The 20,993-nt window shown below is 45.7% G+C and overlaps 1 protein-coding gene across 2 annotated transcripts in view; it reads right to left on the bottom strand.

Annotated features, from left to right (window-relative positions):
• Nucleotides 1-20,993, bottom strand: part of SPIDR (scaffold protein involved in DNA repair) — a 348,123-nt gene that overhangs the window by 37,005 nt on the left and 290,125 nt on the right. For both annotated transcript variants that reach the window (XM_082858553.1, XM_082858552.1), the window contains exon 11: nucleotides 901-1,041. In XM_082858553.1, coding sequence (XP_082714679.1) covers nucleotides 901-1,041 — 141 coding nt within the window. The remainder of the gene's footprint in view (nucleotides 1-900; nucleotides 1,042-20,993) is intronic.

Raw genomic sequence — 20,993 nt, 5'->3', positions numbered from 1 at the left:
CCGCCACTCAGCGGCACGTGAGAGACAGATGCGGCACAGGGCGGGGCCGGGGAAAGCGGGCTGCCAGTCAGTTTGGACGGAGCACAGCCGGAAGGGCCCGTATGCAGACCACTGGACTAGGAGCTGCGCATACGCCCAACGGCGCCGCCCAACGGAGCCTCCCAAGGGCTCCTCCCAACAGGCGCCTCCCAAGGCTCCTCCCAACGGCTCCTCCCACCCGCACTGTTACAAGCTCAGACGTTGCTCTAAGTAAGACAGTAGCATTAAGACAGCTAAAATTACACACTGCTTGAGGAAAGAGGCTATGATGAGAGAAACCCAAATTCACCGTTTACACTAATTCTCTATATGACTGGATCGTTCCACCGAAAAGGTTTCTTCTGCTCCCTAATTCATAGATTAAGATGCTCACTGGAATGGAACAACCCACGCTGGGGCCAGATCTATGTACCACCGCCACCCAAAACATCTAGCGCGAGGAGCCACGAAACGTGACAGAAAACAAGCTTTCTTGCTATGGAAAGCAAAAAACGTGACAAATTAAGAGTTTTGCTTAACACTTATAAAACGCCTTTTCACTCAGTTATATTTTCACTTACATAACTGACTCATGCAAAGCTGCCTTATTAGTACAGATAAGGAAAAATAAAGAAAAAACTTTAGAATTAAAATACATATATATGACATTTTTAATCCTAATTTTAATAAAATTGTGAATCACTAAACCTGCATAATTATTTTTGTTGTCAATGATAATTTTTCTTCCATAAGTACTTTATGGGCTCCACCCAACTCGTGACCTTGTCTTAGAGGCAGACTCTAGGATCCTAGTTTATTGTCTTTAAAAATGAAATTACAGATGTTACTGTAGCAAACTGGATGCTACTGTGGTGTCCTCACCTTCCTCTGGTGACCTTTTGCAGAACCTTCATTCCCGCCAGCCTGCAGGACTTGCCCTCCAACTCCCTGTCCTTCAGGACGGCGCCCTCCGAGTGCACCTCACTGAAGAGTCCAAGGGCATCTTGCACGAGAAGGCAGACTCTACAAAAAAGGATCCACATTTGCTCTTTTAGGAGACAGTTTTTGATTCAGTACAGAGACCAGAATTTCCTTCTCCTTCACTAGAAATCCACTGTAGATCCACCGTAGAAATCTACTTCCATTTAAAACATTTCAAATTATGTTTTATCAAACACTAATATTCAAAGATATTAATAGGTATTCCTTGAAAATTATCACCAAAATGTTGCTAGCAATAACTTTTCTAAAATTTACTTCATCAGGTCTATGGAGAAAAAAATACATTGAAATCACATACGATTATTACTATGTTCAATTCTTCTTGCAATACGATATTTTATACCCAAGAACACCAGGAAATATCCCTGACTGCTCGCCTGATGCCCATATGGTTTTAGTCTGTTCAGGAGCAATATGTAGCAGGTGGTACCCAGAAGAATGTCCTATCTATCTTAAATATATTAGTCTTAACATTTCCATATGTGTGACATTATTTAATATGTTGTAGCTATAAGACATTTATATAGTACAAACTCATTTCTCATGGTTGACTGGAAAAAGAAAATTTTACACAAAGAGTAGGGTTCTGTGGCTTATAATTAGGTCTGGATCAAACAAGTGAAAAGCTAGAATACTTCAAAATGAAGATGAACAATGGTGGCCTTTGGATTTTACAAAAATGAGGAGCTGAGTTGCCTAAAGTAGAAAAATTAATGTTCAATCCTACTGACTTAACCTCAGGATTTAAAGGTCAAAAAGAAAGTGGGATGTAAGTTATTTGTTTCTTCCAGAATTCTGAATATTGTCCCACTGCCTTCTAGTCTTCCACTGTTTCTAACGAGAAGTCCCTTGTTACACGAGGAGTCACTTTTCACTTGCTGCTTTCAAGACTTTATCTTTGGCTTTCAACATTTTGTCTATGACGCATTTGGGTACGTCTCTTTTTAGGTTTATCCTACTACAAGTTCATAGAGTTTCTTGGATGTGTAAAGTTTTCCAGTCCAATTTGAGCCATCTTCAGCCATTATTACTCCAAATATCTTTTCTGTTCCCTCCCCCACTCCCCTGCCCTTCTGGCGCTCCCATTACATGTGTATTGGTGCACTTAATGGTGTTCCACATTTCTGAGGTTCTTCATTCTTTTCTCCCCTTAGAATATTTATTTGTCATTTGTGAGATTTCCATAATAGTGCAGAGATAATCATGGTATGTTTTAATTCTTCATAAAGACTAAGTTATTAAAAAGTCTTCACAAGCATTTTTTTAATTGCTAAAATACTCTGCAGTCATCAATTTGAGATTAAGTTTTAACATCCTATTGAAATTACAATCCTCTTTTCTTGGGGAAGAGTTTTAAGTTTGACAAAGGGCTTACAAATGTGCAATGCTTCCCAAATCTGCATGTCATGTGCACAGGGGCTATGCTACTCTCTGTATGTTCCCATTTTGGTGTAAGTGCTGTCAAAGTGAGCACTCTTCATTCTGTCTCTCCTTCGGGCTGCACTAGCTCCATTATTCTGGATCCAAGTCCATGGATTCTTTCTTCTACCAGCTCCAATCTACTGTTGAGCCTATCTAGTGAATTTTTCATATCAGTTATTATACTTTCCAACTCCAGAGTTTCCATTTGGTTCTTTCCAGTTTGTGTCTTTTTACTGATATCCTCCTTTTGATTAGACTCTGTCATCTACACACTGTAGTCTGGAGACATGGTTCCCTCTGCTCTTTGAACGTATTTATAATGGCTGTTTTAAAATCTCTGTCTGCTAAGTCCAACAACTGGGCCCTTCAGAAGCGGCTTCTATCATCTGCTTTTTCCCTCATGTATGGGTCATGCTTCCCTGTTTCTCTGCAAACCTTGCAATTTTTGGTTGACAACTGGGCGTGCTGGATAGTAAATTGCGGCAACTCTGGATCCTTGACTCCTCTCCGCCAAGGCTTGATGATGTAGTTTACTCACTTGCTCAGTGACTGTCTGAACAGCTCTTCCCTGCAGGCTGCAGTCTCTGATGGTCCTGCTCAGATTGTCTGCTTGTTTTTGTCTTTTCACATGGCTACCCAGAGGCTGTCCCTAGGTCAGCGAAGCCACTTATTAGTGAAAGGTTGTGCTTGAGCATCCTTAGCCAGTCAGACTTTTAATCTTTACCACTGGACATGTGTGTCTTGGAGGTCGATCTCATAGTTCAAGGAGTGCAGGTTTTTGTCCTCATCCCTCTCCTTTGGCCAGAGCTCATATTTCCCCTCCCTAATCACACCTGTGAAGATGTGGCCTTGGGCAGGTCAGATGGCCAGACCTGTGTGCGATTTTAAAGTCTGGCTTCCCAGAGTTGCCCCTGGTTCAAAGCAGCCAACTGTTCATCTAGTGTGGTTGGAGGTGGTCCTGAGGCCTTCAGGGAAGTGAGGCTCGTACCCCAACCTTCCCATGCGGGCCGTCAGTGCTCCTGAGAGCACACCGTTCCTGTCTCTCAAGTCTGACTGTGATTCCAGGAGGGCTCTTGGTGGTCTCTTTTCCCTGATTCTCTCTGCTAACTTTTCATTGCTCTGTCCTTTGCTTGTTGATAAAGAGTCAGGAAATTACAAGCACTCTCTGAACCTCTCTCCACCAAGATCCTCATTGTTTTCAACAACACTCGTGGGCATGGAATTCTCCCGCCATCTCATGCAGCCCTACAGAGCTCTTCTTCTTCGCCATAACCTGTCTCCCTCTGGGCAGTGCCCCCTTTGCCTGGACTGACACCTCTGCTCTAGAGTGGGTGCGGGGGGGGGGGTGGTGGCGCTGGTCTTCTAGGCTAGCCTCTCTGCGTGGTGCATCTACCCTGTGGCGGGCTGGGGTAGGACAACTGGGCCAGTATTCTTGGCCCACCACACCTGGGGTTGAGCTTCTGCAACAGGGGCCTGAGGATAAGGGATGCTAGTGGGCAGCCCTCCTAGAGTGAAATGTGCCCTGGACTGGGAGTTGAGGGGAGGGGGTTGTCTTCTTGACTGCACTCCCTGGAGTAAAGCCTCAGAGTAGCAGTGGTTGGGGGGGGCGGTCAGGGCTCAAGGGCCACAGACTCACTGTTCTTAGTGAGATTTATCAGATTTTCTTGGTTCCATTGAAGGAATGTTTCCCCATTTGCTGTATGCCCTTAGGACAATTTCCAGAGGCTTCACATGATTGTTTTTTACAGCTTTCTCCAGCTGAAACTCCACGAAGGGGAGAATCCACTGTGTAAGCAGAGATCCTCTGGATAGTTAGCATGCGCCGGGTAAGAAAATACAATGGCTCTGTAGCCATTATTTCCAGGTTCTGAGAGTATCTGGAAACTCTCTGAGTTTGTAGACTTACGTGTGAGCTGTTCTTTTTTTCTTAAAAGACATCTTGATTTGCTTGAACACAAGAACTGAGCCAAATACAAAATTACTGGGTCAGACACAGAAGCGCTTGATGTAGCGAGGTCTAGAGGGCTGCAGAGCCTCAAAATCAGTGTCACAAGATTCTGAGTAACAGTGGCACATACGGGGTTGTCAATGTACCCCAAACAGTGCCCTGGCCTTAGGGGTGTCTATTTATGTGCTAAACACAGCAGGACTGCTGCGGGCCCAGGCCTGTGCAGGTGCCCTCTGAACCTCCCTAGGGAAAGGCCTGGCACAGGTAAACATACAATCACAGGCTGTGGGATTACAGGAGGGAAATAACAGAGGGCCTGCGAGAAAGCACCGGGGTGGAGTGGCCTGGCCAGGTGGTTAGGGAAGGCTCCTTACAAGAGGTGATCTTTAAGCTGCGTCCTGAAGAAAGAGAAGCCCACCCTGCACAGGGCTGAGAGAAGCACACTTAGAGCAGAGAGCACAGCACACACAGAACCTGGGATGGCAACGAGCTTTTCCATGCTTGAGAAGTTGAAAGAAGGCTGGAAAATAATACAAAAGAAAGAAAAAGAAGACAGGGGGAAAGTGGTAATAAGGGGAAAGACTATGTACTATGTGGGTATTTCCATGCATTGCTCCTGATTTAAAATCAAAGTTATGTTTATGAAAAATTAAAAACTCGAGGCACTTGTAAAGGGGCGGGATGGGGAACGGGGAGGAGGCAAGGGCATCTCCCTGGAGGGGCGCCTCTGCTGTGCGCAAAGGCCCGTGCCGGGGGCTCCCTGTTTGTGGGCGGGGGGCGCTGCCTGGGCCCAGGTGGTGAATCGCTGGCCCGGTCCAGCCAGCACCCCCGCCTCCCGCCACGGGCGAGTCATGGGGGACACTAACAGGCGTTAGACCAAATGCTCCGTTTCAGAGATACAACCGCTGGCACAGGCAGGAGGCTGGCTTGAACCGAGCACTTTCAGAGCCTCGGCGGTCCGCGTGTGAGTTCGCTGCCCTAATCGATGGAAACAGGGGGCCTGCAAAGGGCTACTCACAGGCTGAGCTCCACTGGCTCATGTGTTTTCTTTAGTTTATAAAGTGTTAAATTTTTTTAAAAAGTTAGCAGCAAATATTAAAAATTAAGGGATTTTATATAAAATTCGTTTCCTGTTTTCCTAAGAAGCCTGCGGCTCTGGCAGTACTGGGTGGCCGACACTCATCGTCAGGCACCAGCCTGTCCGGTCATCACGTGGCCCCACCCGCCCCCCAGCCGTCACGCGAGTGCGTCCCGTTGGCCTCGGTCAGCAGGTGGGCCTGCGTGAGGGCAACATCTCAGGGCAGAGACTGAAGCACACAGTCTTGGGGGATGGACAAGGGACCGGAAGAGTCTACACTGGCCTAAGATTTCTGAAGAGGTGAGTGGAGTGGAGAATGAAGCGCAGCCCCGGGTGTGGGCAGCCCAGACGTGGGTCTCATTTCAGAGCAGAGGAGCCAGGGAATCCAGACCAGCCAAGTGACTTGAGCCGGGAGGTCACGGACAGAGCTGACCGACACGGGCCCGGGGGAGGACAGGGCTCGCCGCAGGGCACGGAGGGCTGGGCCTGGCCCTGCCCCAGCACCAGCCAGCTCCTGGCTGCCCGTCCCCGTGGACACGGGGGGCCGGCTCTGGACGCCACATCAGTTACCTCGTCTGCGCCAGGTGAGACGGTTCCAGCTCCACACGGGAGGCACTCGGGCCCCGCCCTGAGGTAGCAGAGTGGCCGAGCCCAGCAGGACACGCAGCCGACACGAGCACTGCCCCTAAGTATCCCTGAAATACTGGATGAGCTGCGGCCTAGCCACATGGAGACGAGGAGACCCGACATTTTAAGATCACGTCAGGGGTCGGCGCTCACAGGATGGGGTCTCGGCTCTGGGAAGCAGGCTGGGTGCGTCCGTTCGCCCTCCGGCCAGGACGCCAAGGATCCCCAGCAACTCCACAGCCCGGGCTGCTGGCGATGGGCAACCTCGGGCTCTGGCTGCAGGTGACTTTCCACACATACTGAGCCCTGGTGCCGGGAGTCCCATGCCTCGCCTGACAGGGACACTGCTGTCTTCAGAAGTGGTCAGCTTAGGTAAACGCTAGACCAGCACAGAGAGAATGTCTCCAGGGAGGAAGGGGGATGTCCGTGGTTAAGAGTAAGAGCCTCAGAACTACTTCGCTCCCTGAGATAGAGTTCGCCGCTCAAACCTCTCGCAGTAACAGTCTGGCAGGCGAACACCACTTATTTCAGATCAGTGTTCCACCCACGCCTAAAACACTGACCGTCACCAAATAAAACCCCTCACCCACGTTCATGGTTTTCAGCACATGGTGCTGGGCGGCAGCGGCCTGGGAGGGGCTGCCTCAGCTCTGCGGCTGGGGGACGTGGCCAGCTGCTGGGAGCTTCGGCTCTGGAACCCTTAAATCCAGGCAACTTTATCTGCTCGGCACCTAGCGAAGAGCCTGCACCTAATCTGCGCTCAGCGTCGTGCTTTCCTTCACCCACCAGGCAAATCCACTTCGTTACAAACACACTTAATCGACCAGAAGGTGGTTTTTTCCCGTCACATCACTTGTCAGCTCTCCTGAGCCCGTAGGAGGTGTGCACCTCTGTAAAAGGGCTGATCTCCTGCGTGAAGGGGCTCAGAGGAACGTGCTCGAAGCAGCAGAGGGCCCACCGCCACAGACGTGACGTCGTCACTCCTGACACCAGCTTGTGATCCGCCTCGTGGTGCCGTCCTCACCACCCAGCTCCCCAGTTTCATGGTAAGTAAAGCTCCTCTCTGGGTAAAGCGATGGAGAATCACCAACACCTCGCGTGGCCCCAGAGCCCTCGGCTGCAGCGCCTCGACTCTGTGCATTTCTGAGCCACGAGGGTGAGGCTGGAAGAACTGACTAAAACTGATGCCAAGTGAAGCCACACTCCACAGCACATGCCCAGCAGCATAAAACAATACAGATAAGAGGTGCACGGTTCCATCCGGCCACATCACGATGGGAGTAGAAAGTCCATCGTGCAGTTAATGTTTATCTTTAAGAATGCTTCCTTCCTTCTCTTACCAGCTGAACGCCTCATCATGCTAATTAAAGAACATTTTAAAAATTCTAAAAATGCCTGTATTGTTAGGCTGTGAAAGTACCAGAACAAAGCACAAGAAATAAGGAAAACAAAACTGTTGATTCACAGAGGGGGTTTTAGTGAGACGATAATCCCTCTTTGAAGCTTTAAATGCCCCTCCCCAACTTTTCAAAAATATTTACTTTCCCTCCTTTCATTCATTGGCTCAATATCATAGATACATAAATTAAGAAAAGCAAGAAAGAAGCAGCGAACATGGGTATGTGTGCGTGTGTGTCTGTGAACGCTTGTGTTCCGAGAGAAGCAGACGAAGTGACATGTGGGATGTTTACACGAGTCATGGAAGCAGTTCTGAGCAGTCCACCAAGAATTCCCGGAATCAGAGTCAGGCCTGGCTGTTTTATTCTAGGTCAGTGTCAACCGAAGCAGCCTCTGAAGATCAACAAGGATCTTTCTCTCCATGTTATAAGCCCTTACTAAGCCCTAATCTAAGGAAGAAACAGAAGAAATTCGAGGATGAAGTGAGAAAAAGAAGCAGGAGAGAGAAAAAGGGGAAGAGAGACTGGGAGGGGAGCTTGGACGTGACCCCGAAGGGGAGGAGAGGGCGAAGAGCAGGGTGCGCGGAGGGGGCAGGGCCTTTCCCAGCTCCAAGCCGCGCGCAGACGGGAAACCAGATACAGCAGGACACTGTGTCCTCCTGAAAAACAAGCAGACCACGCTCCTAAAGTAAACAGCTAATCCTGCTGTTTATCTTTCTAACATGAGATGTTAGCAGGATGATCTCTACTGCACAGAAATGGGGTTTTTATTCATTAAAAAAATCATATTTCCTCTTTGCTAAAATAAAAGTGTGACACGGAAACTTTCTAATACCAGTGAACAAGAAGGAGTTAACAGTCGTTCTTTGCTAAAACTCACTTAACTAAAGGATGGCAAGAAGCCTGAGAAAGGCCTTTTCCACACTTACACTTCCTCTTTATTTTTGGAAAATACTGCCTTGCTGAAATTAACCAAACAACAAACGCTGCTGCAAGCGTGGTCTTTTGAGGAGGACACAAATAATGTGGACGTAACTGGCGTCCTGCACTCGGACTGCGGTTTTACCACTCCTGGAGATAAGACTTGACTGGGCCGAGACAGGTCAGAAGAGGACGTTTTATACACTCATACAAGTTTGCCTCCAGAACAAGTTTTCAAAGACACATAGCTACTCTTACACATTTTTGTTAATTGAAATTTCGACGGAGGAAAGTGCAGATTCACGTGCAGGTGTGAGACCCTCACACACTCTGCCCCTTTCCCCCAGTGGCACACTGTGCCCTGACTGGCACAGTAAGACATCACACCAGACACCTCACAGCTGCAAGCACCACCTGGTTCAGGTCTCACCCACCCCACTGGTGCCTGTATGTGTGTGTGTGGTGCTGTGAAGTTTTATCACCTGTGGAGGATCCTGTATCCACCGCCCCAAGGACCCCTCAGGCTGCCTTTTATCACGCACCTCCCTCTGTCTCCCTACCCTCCATCCCCAGCATCTAGAAGCCACTAATCTGTCTTCCATTTCTAAATGTGGCCACTTTTGAAATGTTATAAAAATGGAATCATCTAGTATATGATCTCTGGGTTTGAATTTTTTCCCTCAGCATAGCTCCCTGGTAATAATCAAGCTACTAAGCCTTTTATTTTTATAACAGCTTGAGACCTAACTTACATACCATAAAACTCATCCAAATAAAAATACTGCGGCAAAATACACATAAAATTTCCAGTTTCACCATTTTCAAGTGTATAATTTGGTGGCGTTAAGTACACGCACGTGTTCTGCAACCACCAGCACTATCTAGTCCCAGAATATTTCCCTAAAAGGAAACCCCAACCTGTTATGCAGCCTCCCTGTTCTCCTCTCCCCCAAGTACCTGGCAACACACCCATCTACTTTCTGTCTCTACGGATTTGCCTGTTCTGAATATGTCACATAAGTGGAATCATGAAAGTTGTGGCCTTTTGAGACTAGCTTCTTTTACTCAGCATAACATTTTCAAGTTGCATCCAAGGTGTAGCAGGTGCCAGCACTGCACTCCTGCTTGTTGCTGAATAATATTCCACTGTATGGATATGTCACATTTTGTTTATCCATCCATCAGGTGATGAACATTTGGGTTGTTTCCACTTTTTTGCATTTATAAATAATACTGCTATGAATGTCAGTGCAGAAGTTATGTAGATATATGTTTTCAATTTTCTTGGGTTTATACCTAGGAGTAGAACTGCTGGATCATGTGGTAATGCTATGTTTAGCTTTTCGAGGAACTGCCAGGCTGTTTTCCAAAGTGTCTGTACCATTTTACCAGCCAGTATGAGGGGCTCCAATTTCTCCAAATCCTTGTCGACACTTATTATTGTCTGTCTTTTTTATTACAGCCATCCTAGTGGTGTGAAGTGGTAGCCGCTGTAGTTTTGATTTGCATTTCCCAGATGGCTAATGATGTTGATTACCAAGTGATTCGTGGCCATCTTCTTTGGAGAAGTGTCCATTCAAATCCTCTATTTTTTTAATTTGGGTTCTCTTTTTATATTGAGTTGTATTAGTTTTTATATACTCTGGATACAAGTCCCCTATCAGATATGTGATTTGCAAAAAGTTTCTCCTGGGCTTCCCTGGTGGTGCAGTGGTTGAGAGTCTGCCTGCCGATGCAGGGGACACGGGTTTGAGCCCGGGTCTGGGAAGATCCCACATGCCGTGGAGCGGCTGGGCCCGTGAGCCATGGCCGCTGAGCCTGCACGTCCGGAGCCTGTGCTCCGCAACCAGAGAGGTCACAGCAGTGAGAGGCCCGCGTACCGCAAAAAAAAAAAAAAAAAAAAAGTTTCTCCTGTTCTCTGGCTCGTCTACTACTTTCTTGACAATGTCCTTTGAAGCACGGAAGTTTTTATTTTGATGAAGCCCCATTTATGGATTTTTCTTTTGTTATATATGCTTTTGGTGCCATAGGTAAGAAACAATTACCTAATATGTATGTTTATGAAGATATCCCTATGTTTTCTTTTGAGTTTTACAGTTTTAGTTCTTAGGTTTAGGCCTAGGATCTATTTTGAATTAATTCTTGTGTATGGTGTGAGGCAGGGGTCAACTTAACTCTTTTGAATGGGAATATCCAGTCGTCTCAGTGCTTTCTGTTGGAATTACTATTCTTTTACAGTTGAAATGTGTGTCTCCCTTGTCAAAAATCTGCTGACCACAAATATAAGGTATTATAAATTTTAAAAGAACATATACATCATGCCAGTGATATCTAAAAAAATAATGAAGTATATGAGTGTAGGTCTTAAAAAGAAAGAAAGAGTCTGAACTCACCAAACGAGAGGATTTAATCAGAGTTTTGGTCTATCATTAGCAAAGAGTTGTGTAAATGCATCTATTCTTCCCAGGATACACAGACTAAAGTTGCTGCTCTATTTATTTAGGTCCAATGAATACTGAGCAAGCGTAACTGGCCAGAATCGCCTCTAATCTAGTCCTATTACTTTACCATCATCCTGCAGAGGACTCCTAAAGCTCTGTATCTTCTGGTCCAAACCTGTGGCTCTTCCTGCGTGTTCCCTCTTTGTGTAACTGGGCCCCACCATTCTCCCGGTCACTCTCTTCCAAAACTTGACAGTGATCTTTATTTCCGTTTTTCCACATCCAGTTGCTGCAGCCAATCCATCTGCTCCATATTTATCTTCTTAACATCATCCATCCTTCTCATTCCTGTTTTGCTGTCTTGTTCTGCTTATTACATGGATTAGGCAGGTGTTTCCCAACTCATCTTTTAACCTCATTCTTCCCTCTGGCCACTCCTGCAGGTTGCTGCTAAAGTAATCTTTCTTAAGGGACAGAGTTGGTCATGTCACTCAACTAGTCACGGGCCTTCCAGGGCACCCCAGTGACTCCTGCGTGTCTCCGGATGCATGCATGTGTGAGTCCAAGACCAAGCTCCTGCAGCCTCAGCCCCACCTGAGACCTGGTTCCCATTCCTTCCTCTAAACGAATCTGATGTTCCCTACCACCCCACTTGTCTAAGGACGCTCATTTTTCAAAGTCAAAGTCAAACTCAAATTCCATTTCTTTCACGATTTTTCTCATTCCATAATGTAAACAATTCTTCCTTTTTCTTTGTATGCAAAATGGTTTATTTTTTGCCTTTATTTTAGTTTCTATCACATTCTACTCTATCTTATAAAAACTTGAGTAGATCTCTTCTCTCTCCTTTTTGACTGGAAGTTTCTCGAGGATGGGATCATACTTTTTATTCCCTATGTACCCATCACAGCCCTTAGCTGTGCATTATAGATGATCAATACGTGCTTGGTGCACTAAGTTGAATTAATTGACAGGCATTTATTCAGGCTTTGTAGGAACAAAAGTTATAAGAAGTAGCTCCTACTCTTATGGACAACAATCAGTATTAAGATGCTTTATACAGGTAATTTACAAGGTGAGATCTTTACACTGCTACAAAGGATAGGAGTTTTAGTGTCCTGGTCAAGTTCTAAATTAGAACAAGATATACGAAGGGAAAAAGGGATCTTGGCTAAGAAAGTTTTTACTCAAAATGTGCCAAATCAACTGAACAGCCCTGGGGAGACTGTGGTCTCGTTTTCTCTCATTTATCCCCTAATCACTCTCAAACGAGGGTCATTTGGTATTCCCACTTTCCCACGGCCATCCACCACTGAACCTGAACAGCCTAGGGTCTGTGACTGAGTGCACAGTAAGGAAGAAGGCGCCCAGGTGGGGCACATGTTTTGGGAGTGCCGAGGTAAGTCACATATCTTACGGCTTTCCCTGGATCGCCATATGGCAATGTTGACCAACCAAGAGTCATCACAGCCTTTCTTAACCTGGGTTCTCTGTGGGGGGCGAAGCCCTGACATTCTAAGACTGCACTGTATGCAACAGATCCGACCCTCCTGTGCATCTAGGTGACACTAGTTACGTGCAGACTTGGGAGGAAAGAGAAGAGTCTGGAATATCCTCAGGGTTCTGTGGTTCAAGTGAGGGAGCCAGCTGAGAGTCAATCAACCTGCATCGGGCCTCATGACGCAGCAGGAACAGCATACTCATTCTTAGATGATGGGCTTCTGAGTCAGGGTTTCACACTAGAAGCTGACTAACTGGCCTAGAAACCAGTCCCGTCTAATGCAGCAGCTTGTAAATCATCTGTGTTTGTGAAGCAGAGGTACATGTTCTACCTGCTCTGACCTTACCAAATAAAACACAAACTACCTCGGCAAAAGGCATCCATGAAAGGCTTTCTTGTTTTTCAAAGATCAATGTTGATTTTGTAAGTTCTCAATCCTAAGAACACAACATCCATGACTGAGCAACAGAAAATTGTTTTAGGATATTTGATAGTGACATCATTTCAATTTCAAAGACTAAACCACATTCAGTTTACTGTACTCAAGAAAGCAGACGAGGGATCACTTTCAGAAGACAACTTTATACCAGAGGGAAGGAAGGTGCTCAGGTATGCATCCACCTCGTGGCAGGACTGTGAGCCACACCTGGCTCTCCTCCCAGCCTCAGCGTCCCACCTGGCGGGGCGCCAGGACACCCACCGCCCAGCCCCACCCTGATGAGCATCCCTCCTGCGTCTATGCCGCCTCCATGCACCAGCTCTCGCGTGTGGACCAGCAGACAAGCACCCTGGAAGCGCAGCGTGGTCTCCTCCCAGCTGCTGCTCTGCAGCCCACTTTCCTGTCGTCTTCGAGAAAGTACAGGCCTCACAATCTCAAATTTACTAAAAGTCTAAATACAGTACAAAGCATTTTTTCCCCCTGAATCATCAGTGTCTTAGTGAAGTTCTAAATTAGAACAAGATAAATGAAGGGAAGGAGGGATCTTAGCCAAGAAAGTTTTTACTCAAAATGTACCAAATCAATTCAGCAGCCCTGGGCAGACTGTGGTCTTGTTTCTCTCACTTATCCCCCAACTCACTCTCAAGTGAGGGTCAATCCTACAAACAAGGACTTTCTCCTACATAAATAACCTATTTATGTAGGTTATTTGTGTATGTAATAAATAAACAGGTTATTTACGTATGTAATTCTCCTACATAAACAACCACTACACGACCACAAAGGGGAGGAAATGAACACTGTCTACCCTCCTCCTAGCTCTCAGGCCCGTCTGTGCTTCACACGTTTGTGTCCATCGCACCCTTTGCAGCAGAAGACAACTCAGAACTGCGTGCTGCATTTAGCTGCCATCCCCTCTAATCCTCTGCGATCCACAAGGCTCCTTGGCTTCCTTGACTTTCATGACCTTGACATTCTCCAAGGACACAGGCCAGTAATTTTGTGGTACACAAACTCTCACTTTGGGTTTCTCTGATATTTTCTCATAATGAGATCCAGCTCATGTATTACTGGTAAGGATAACACAGAAGTGGTGCTGTATTCTTCTAAGCAGTTGGCATGCTATTTCAGTAGGTCCCAATAGTGACGATGTTCAGTTTTATTACTTAATTGAGGCAATGCCTGTCAGGCTTCTCAACTGTAAGTTATTTTTTCCTTTTGAAATTAAAAAAACATTGTGTGGGAGATACTTTCAAACCATGTAAATATCCTATTCCTTGTCAAATTTTCAATTCATTCATTGGTGGTCCAGGGGGTAAGACTCCATACTCCCAATGCAGGGGGGCCCCCCCGGGCTCAATCTCTGGGGGACTAGATTCCACATGCATGCCATAGCTAAGAGTCTGCACACCGCAACTAAACATGCCGCTATGAAGATCCCGTGTGCCACAACTAAGACCCAGCACAGCCAAAATAAATATTAAAATAAATAAATAAACAAAAACACCTTATATATATATTAAAAAAACAAAACAAAAGAATCAAAGGCCCTGCTATAGCTCTCCAGACCTTCTCGTGACCAGACCCTCGCCGGATCCGCCCGCCCAGACCTTCGTGCACTGGCCTCCCCCGTCTGGCAAACACACAGCCTCATCTGCCTCACAGCCTTGCATGCGCGCCCCGCTGCCTGGGACACTCTCCCCAAACACCTCATGGCTTGTTCTCTCACCTCCTTTGGGATTTTCACTCAAATATTATCTTCTCAGAGAGGCTCTCCTCAATTCTTATGTAAAAGTAGCAACCGCTCCATCTTCACTATCCCCTTGTCCAGGTTTACTTGAAGTCAGAACCACTATTACCTTCTTATATTGCGGCCAGTCTTCCCCAATCTAATGTAAGTTCCATTGGTGCATACACTTCCTCTTTTTTGGTCTTACGTATTGCTGTGTCCCTAACACCCAGAACGGCCTGTGACAGAGGAGGCACGAAAATACTTGTTGAATGAGTGTTTCCACGTGGGCTTCTTCGTTATGTTATGCAGTGGCTTGATATTATACCATGGAATATGTCATAATTAAATAATCCTCCTCATACTGAATACTGACGTTGCTTCTATTTTTCCATTATTACAGGCATTGCTACTATGAAGAATAGTGTGTGCATCTGTGATTTTTTTGTGTTTCTCATGGATTAAATTTCTAAGAATTATTGGGTTAAAGAATATATCTTCATTGCTATATGTTATGTACTGCTTTCCAAAACAGCTGTAATGTTTAGAAATTCCAAGAGCAATAACTGTGTATAAAAAGTCCTATTATTTTCCTAATATATAATTAAAAATTTAAAAGTACACAGAGGTGTGAGACCGTTTCCCCCCACATTCTGGTCCTCCATCCCCCTAGTTCATAGATAATGAACTGTTGTTTTTTACATGTCCTTTCAGAGTTTCTCTCTCTTTCCCCCTGCCCCCCCCATATATATCTCCAAGGAATACAGCACGTTTTAAACACCGCCCTGCTCCTTACTTTTTGTATTTAACCAATGTCATAGATGTTTGTGTATCAGATCACAGTGCTTCCTCATTCTTTTTTTTATAGCAGCATAGACAGCTATGCAGTAAGTATCCCACTGTATGTGATTTAATTTTAACCCTCTAGTGCTGACCACTTAGGCTATTTCCACATTTGCTATCATAAACAACAGGGCAAAGAATAACCTTGTACTCCATATGTGTGCAGGTGTACCTGTAGGATATATTCCAAGAAGAGGAAGTGCTGGGTTAAAGACATAACATGCTTAAAATCCACGCTTTTGCTCATGCACACCACGTACACTCACATGCACGCACTCCCCACGGCCTCTCTACCCTGAGTAGTGACAACTTATTCTCCCTCCACCATTTAGAGCAAAGGCACATTTCCCCTCAGCCTCACCAAACAGATGTCACTAAAATTTTGGATTTCTGCGAATTTGATAAAAGTGTTAATCTGCATTTCTTTAATCATGAGACACAATATATTTTCATCTGCTTCTTGTTTTCCGTGAACTGTGTGTTCATATCCTTTTGCTTCTTGGGTTGGAGGATTTTTCTCTATTAATTTCTGTGCACACTTTGTTTATCAGAGAGACTGACGCTCTGTATTACAGATTACAAAAGCATGTTCCCAGTTTGCCCTTTAACTTTTGACTTTACCATGCAGATTTAATAGGATTTATTACTATTTTCTTTTGGGACCTTTGGATGTTAAGTCACAGTTAGAAAACTGCCACTTGAAGATAATTTTCCTGCGATTTCTTTTGAACTATTACAGTTTTAATTTTCATGTTTAAAATCTTTGCTCCATTTGTAATTTATTCTAGTGGGGGCTGAAAGAAACCGGCCCAATTTTTTTCCCCAGATGACTTATCTATTGTCCTTACACAATTTACTGTATGGTTCACCTCTCCCCATTGCTTTGAGATATGTATATTATTTATGAAATTCCCATATATATTTGGGATTTTCTCTACTGTTTCATTGGTCTGTTACATTAAAGGAGAAAACCCCTATACTTTTTTTTTTTGCTGCACTGCTTATCAGGCAGGATCTTAGTTCCCCAACCAGGGATAGAACCAGCGACCCCTGCAGTGGAAGCGCAGAGCCTTAACTGCTGGACTGCCAGGGAAGTCCCCGAAAACCCCTTTACCTTTAGAAAGTGGCTTATTAATATCTGCTTCTAACAGCTAGATGTTACCTATCATATGGTGTTTTTGTGAAGAATAAAGAAGATAGCTCCCTCCTGGGCACAGGGCCTGGCTCTCATGTCCTCACCTCTCCCCCACTGCGTGCTCACATCCAGCTGTTTTTCTCCAGCCCAGTGTTTCACGGGCACCTTGATCCCAATGACACACTGGGACTCTCCACTTCCACCCAGCACCTGCCGGGTCACCCGCCCCAGTAACCGAGCTGCCGTCAAACCAGCAGCCCCGCCATCATCCCCGACTCCCCTCCCGTCCATCATCGCACATCCAGCCGTCGGCACCTTTGAAACAGATCCTGGATCTCTCTACTTTTCACCACTTCCTCACCAGCACACTTGCCCAGACCACAGCCTCCCCTGTCTGGATTCCTGAAATGGCCTTGTACCTCCTCGGGTTCCTGCTCTGCCACATGCCCTGTGACCCGGGGCAGCCAAAGCGCTCTTCTCTAAGCACAGACGAGGCCCGCCCACCCACCCCATGCCCGAACCGGAAGCCGCCTGCCTCCTCAGGGCGGCTCTGCCGTCAGGACCCTGGGGCCGCAGAGCCCCGCCACTGCCAGGCCAGCTCCCTTTCTGCTTCCTGGGGCACAGGAAGCTTTTCAGGCAGGCTCCGCCTCTTCATTCAGGCCCTTCCTCCAAGGGCTCTGCCTAGGCCTCCCGTCCTAGTCACTCCAGGTAACCTTGATGCCCCACCCAAGTTCCTCCGTACACAGCACGGTGTCACTTCCCGCAAGGACAGCAAACAACTGTGAGCCCTTAGCTACAAAGAGGAGGGAAGCGACCTCGGCCTCCATGCAGATCTACACTGTGCTTGGCTGTGCTCTCACCCTCTTGCCAGCAGGTGGCCAGGGAGGCCAGCAGTGGAGGCTTAATCCCCAGGGTCCTGGCTCCCTGGTGACCCCATGGCACTGGCTTGGCCATGACTCAGCGCTGGTGTTATCAGGAGTCACTGCCAAGGACCTGCCAGGACAGACTGAGGGTGGAGCCCACAGGTTCCAGAAATGTGAACTCCACGGACACTGTGCTTAGAGTTTAAACAGTGTGATTAACAAGCGTCTGCATGTCACTGACTATCATGAAGGACCCCCCAAAATTTATACAGTTGAATAAAACATATCATGGAAAAAACCAACCTTTCATAAACCGAAAGGATGTGTTAGGTACTGCTCCACCAGGTCATGACAGCATAGAGCTGACCAACTATTCCATCTGGGGCAGGAAGGAAAGTCTTTCCATTGCGAATAACACTCTTCATTATTAATGTTTTGAATACACAGTTCAAAGCTTTTTCATGGCAAATGCTTTTCTTCTGTATATAATATACTAAACACATTTCAACTACGGAGTTGCAGCTTCCTCTAAAACAGAAGATCACACTTATAAAAACATGGAGAACACTACATAAAGCAGAACAGAAAATAAAGGGTATTGTATCTATTAATCATCTGCATATTAGTATTTTCCATCACAAGTAAGTAGATATGGGCTGAATGTGACTTAATAACGCACTCTGTTTAGGAGGAGCGCCCCCACAGGTTGCGTACATAGTACCCACGTTTTAAGGCCTTTATATACCTTGACAGCTATCTCTCTGTTAGATGCAGGCTGAGAAGACCGACACCGTGGCAGTTATTTTCACTGCAGGAGAACAAAGTAGAACAAATGAGACTATTCTAGATTTGATATGCCAGATTCCTCATGTATGAATAAGATACATTCCAAGACCTTTATAATTTCCCAAATTACAAAGCCTGGGAATATTTGTACAATTTGCCTTCCACCAAATTACATTTTTTTTTAGAGTTTTCCATGAACAGACTCACATATTCACAACTGCTTTTTCAACCTTCACTGAATTTCCTCTCTTAATAACCTTTTTTAAAATGAGAAAAGCATTAACATTTTACAAGAGTTACTGTTCATGAGAAGTTTCAGAGGATGCAACAACGCTGCCCTGCAGGAGGTGCTGAGAGTGGTGGAGCAGGGGGCTGGCTCAGGGCACAGGGCCCTCCCCAGGGTCACCGCTCACCACACCCGGGCACGCCTGGGGGCCTCCTCAGCCAGGGCCACGGAAGCTGATCCGTGCGCGCACATGCCACGTAGGCCACACCACCACGCTGAGCCTGACGCTGCCACACAGACCTGCCACTGATCTTACGCCCCAAAGGCTGTGGTCAGGTTGGATTTGATCTCCCAAAAGTGCAGGCCGGTGTCCCATTTCTGTTCACCACTGAACTAGAAGCCGTTTAGGGAATTCATTCTTCTCACCCAGGTCCTGCACGTGCTGGGCTGGCAGAGGCTGAGACAGCCCCAGGGCTGGGATTTCCCACTTCCCTGGTCCCTCCCCTGCAGGGTTAGTTTCTATCCCCCAGAGGCTAAACACTGACTAGCAGCTCTCAGTCACAGGCGGCACCCACTGTGTCTGCTTTAGTGCCGCCACATGTTAGTCTAGAGTTTCAAGAGCTATGAAACCTTAACACTATTACTCTGGAGCAATAACTATTTAATAATCCCACTGCCATTGAGCATTAAATCTTTAAAAATGTCTCACCTAGAACAGGCACACAAGTAAATTTGTTGCACTGAATATTCCTTCAAATATAAAGCAGGAAAGAATCTATGATGATCTTTATGACATCACAGGACTAAAAAAACATTCAGAAATAACACAAGTTTATGCACCAGAGCAGCAAGTAGCACAGAGAAAAGTGGGAATTGATTAATTTTATTTATTTAATTTCTTAATGTATGAAATATGTCTGTACTAAGATTTGCTTATTTCAAAAAAAATTTAAAGTGAACCTCAACTATGCATACCACCATTATCATTAACAGCATCTACTAATTAAATTCCCCTTTTACATCAAAGCTCAACATTTGTAGTCTGTAGCATAAAATTTCAGTTTTTTAAAGATTTATTTTATTTATTAATTTTTTGGCTGCATTGGGTCTTAGTTGCGGCACACAGGATCTTTGTTGCAGCATGCGGGCTCTTTGTTGCAGCGCATGGGCTTCTCTTTAGTTGTGGCACCCAGGCTCCAGAGCACATGGGCTCAGTACTTGCAGCACGTGGGCTTAGTTGCCCTGCAGCATGTGGGATCTTAGTTCCCCGAACAGGGATCGAACCCGCATCCCCTGCATTGGAAGGCGGATTCTTAACCACTGGACCACCAGGGAAGTCCCAAATTTTTATAGTTTTAATACTTGTTATCAAGTAATGTATCCAGAAATTTGGGGACTCTGAATTCTTTTAAAAAGATAGAACATTAAGTTAAACGACAGAATTTTTTTTGCCCACCCTGCATTCCATGGCAATGGCATTCTAAAATGAAATTTTAGGACTGTGGGGCTTTGTTATTCTCCTCTACAGGGAGACCTCGTTTTATTGACCTTTACTTTATTGTGCTTTGCAGATATTACTTTTTTTAAACAAATTGAAGGTCTGTAGCAACCCAGTGTCAAGCAAATCTATCAGTGCCATCTTGCCAACAGCATTTGCTCACTTTGTGTCTCTGTGTCACTTTTTGGTAATTCTCGTAATATTTCACACTTTTCATTTACTATTGTATTATTCTATGGTGATCTGTGATCAGTCGTCATTGATGTTACTATCGTAATTGTTTTGGGGTGCCACGAACTGCACCCATGAGATGGAAAATTCAACAAATGTTGTGTGTTCTGACTCTGCTCCACCAACGGCCATTTCCCCGGTCTCTCTACCTTCTTTATGCCTCTCTTTTCCCTGAGATACAACAATATTGAAATTAGGCCAGTTAATAACCCTACAATGTCCTCTAAGTGTTCAAGTGAAAGGAAGAGTTGCATATCTCTTACTTCAAGTCAAAAGCTAGAAGTGATCACACTTAGTGAGGAAGGCATGTCGAAAGCCAAGACAGGCCAGAAGCTGGGCCTCTTGAGCCAAACAGCCAAGCTGTGAATGCAAAGGAAAAGTTCTTGAAGGAAATTAAAAGTGCTACTTCAGTGAACACACAAAATGGTAAGAAAGTGAAACAGACTTATTGCTGATTTAACTCTCCTCAATTCTGTGAAGGCTGATGCAGGTGAGGAAGGTGCAGAAGAAAAGTTTAAAGCTAGCAGAGGTTGGTTCATGAGGCTTAAGGAGAGAAGTCATCTCCATGACATAAAAGTGCAAGGTCAAGCAGTGACTGTTGATGTAGAGGCTGCACCAGGTCATCCAGATGACCTAGCAAAGATAATTCATGACGGTGGTTACACTAAATAACAGATTTTTAACACAGATGAAACAGCCTTCTACTAGAAGAAGATGCCATCTAGGACATTCACAGCTAAAGAGGAGAAATCAGTGCCTGGCTTCAAAGCTACAAAGGACAGGCTGACTGTCTTGTTACGGGCTAAAACAGCTGGTGACTTGAAGTTAAGCCAATGCGCATCGACCATTCTGAAAATCCTAAGGCGCTTCAGAATTATGCTAAACCTA

This window comes from Leucopleurus acutus (assembly GCF_964270905.1).
Source record: "Leucopleurus acutus genome assembly, chromosome: 17".
Lineage (NCBI taxonomy): Eukaryota > Metazoa > Chordata > Mammalia > Artiodactyla > Delphinidae > Leucopleurus > Leucopleurus acutus.
Note: the sequence above shows the minus strand (reverse complement) of the source record. Positions and strands in the feature narration are given on the sequence as shown.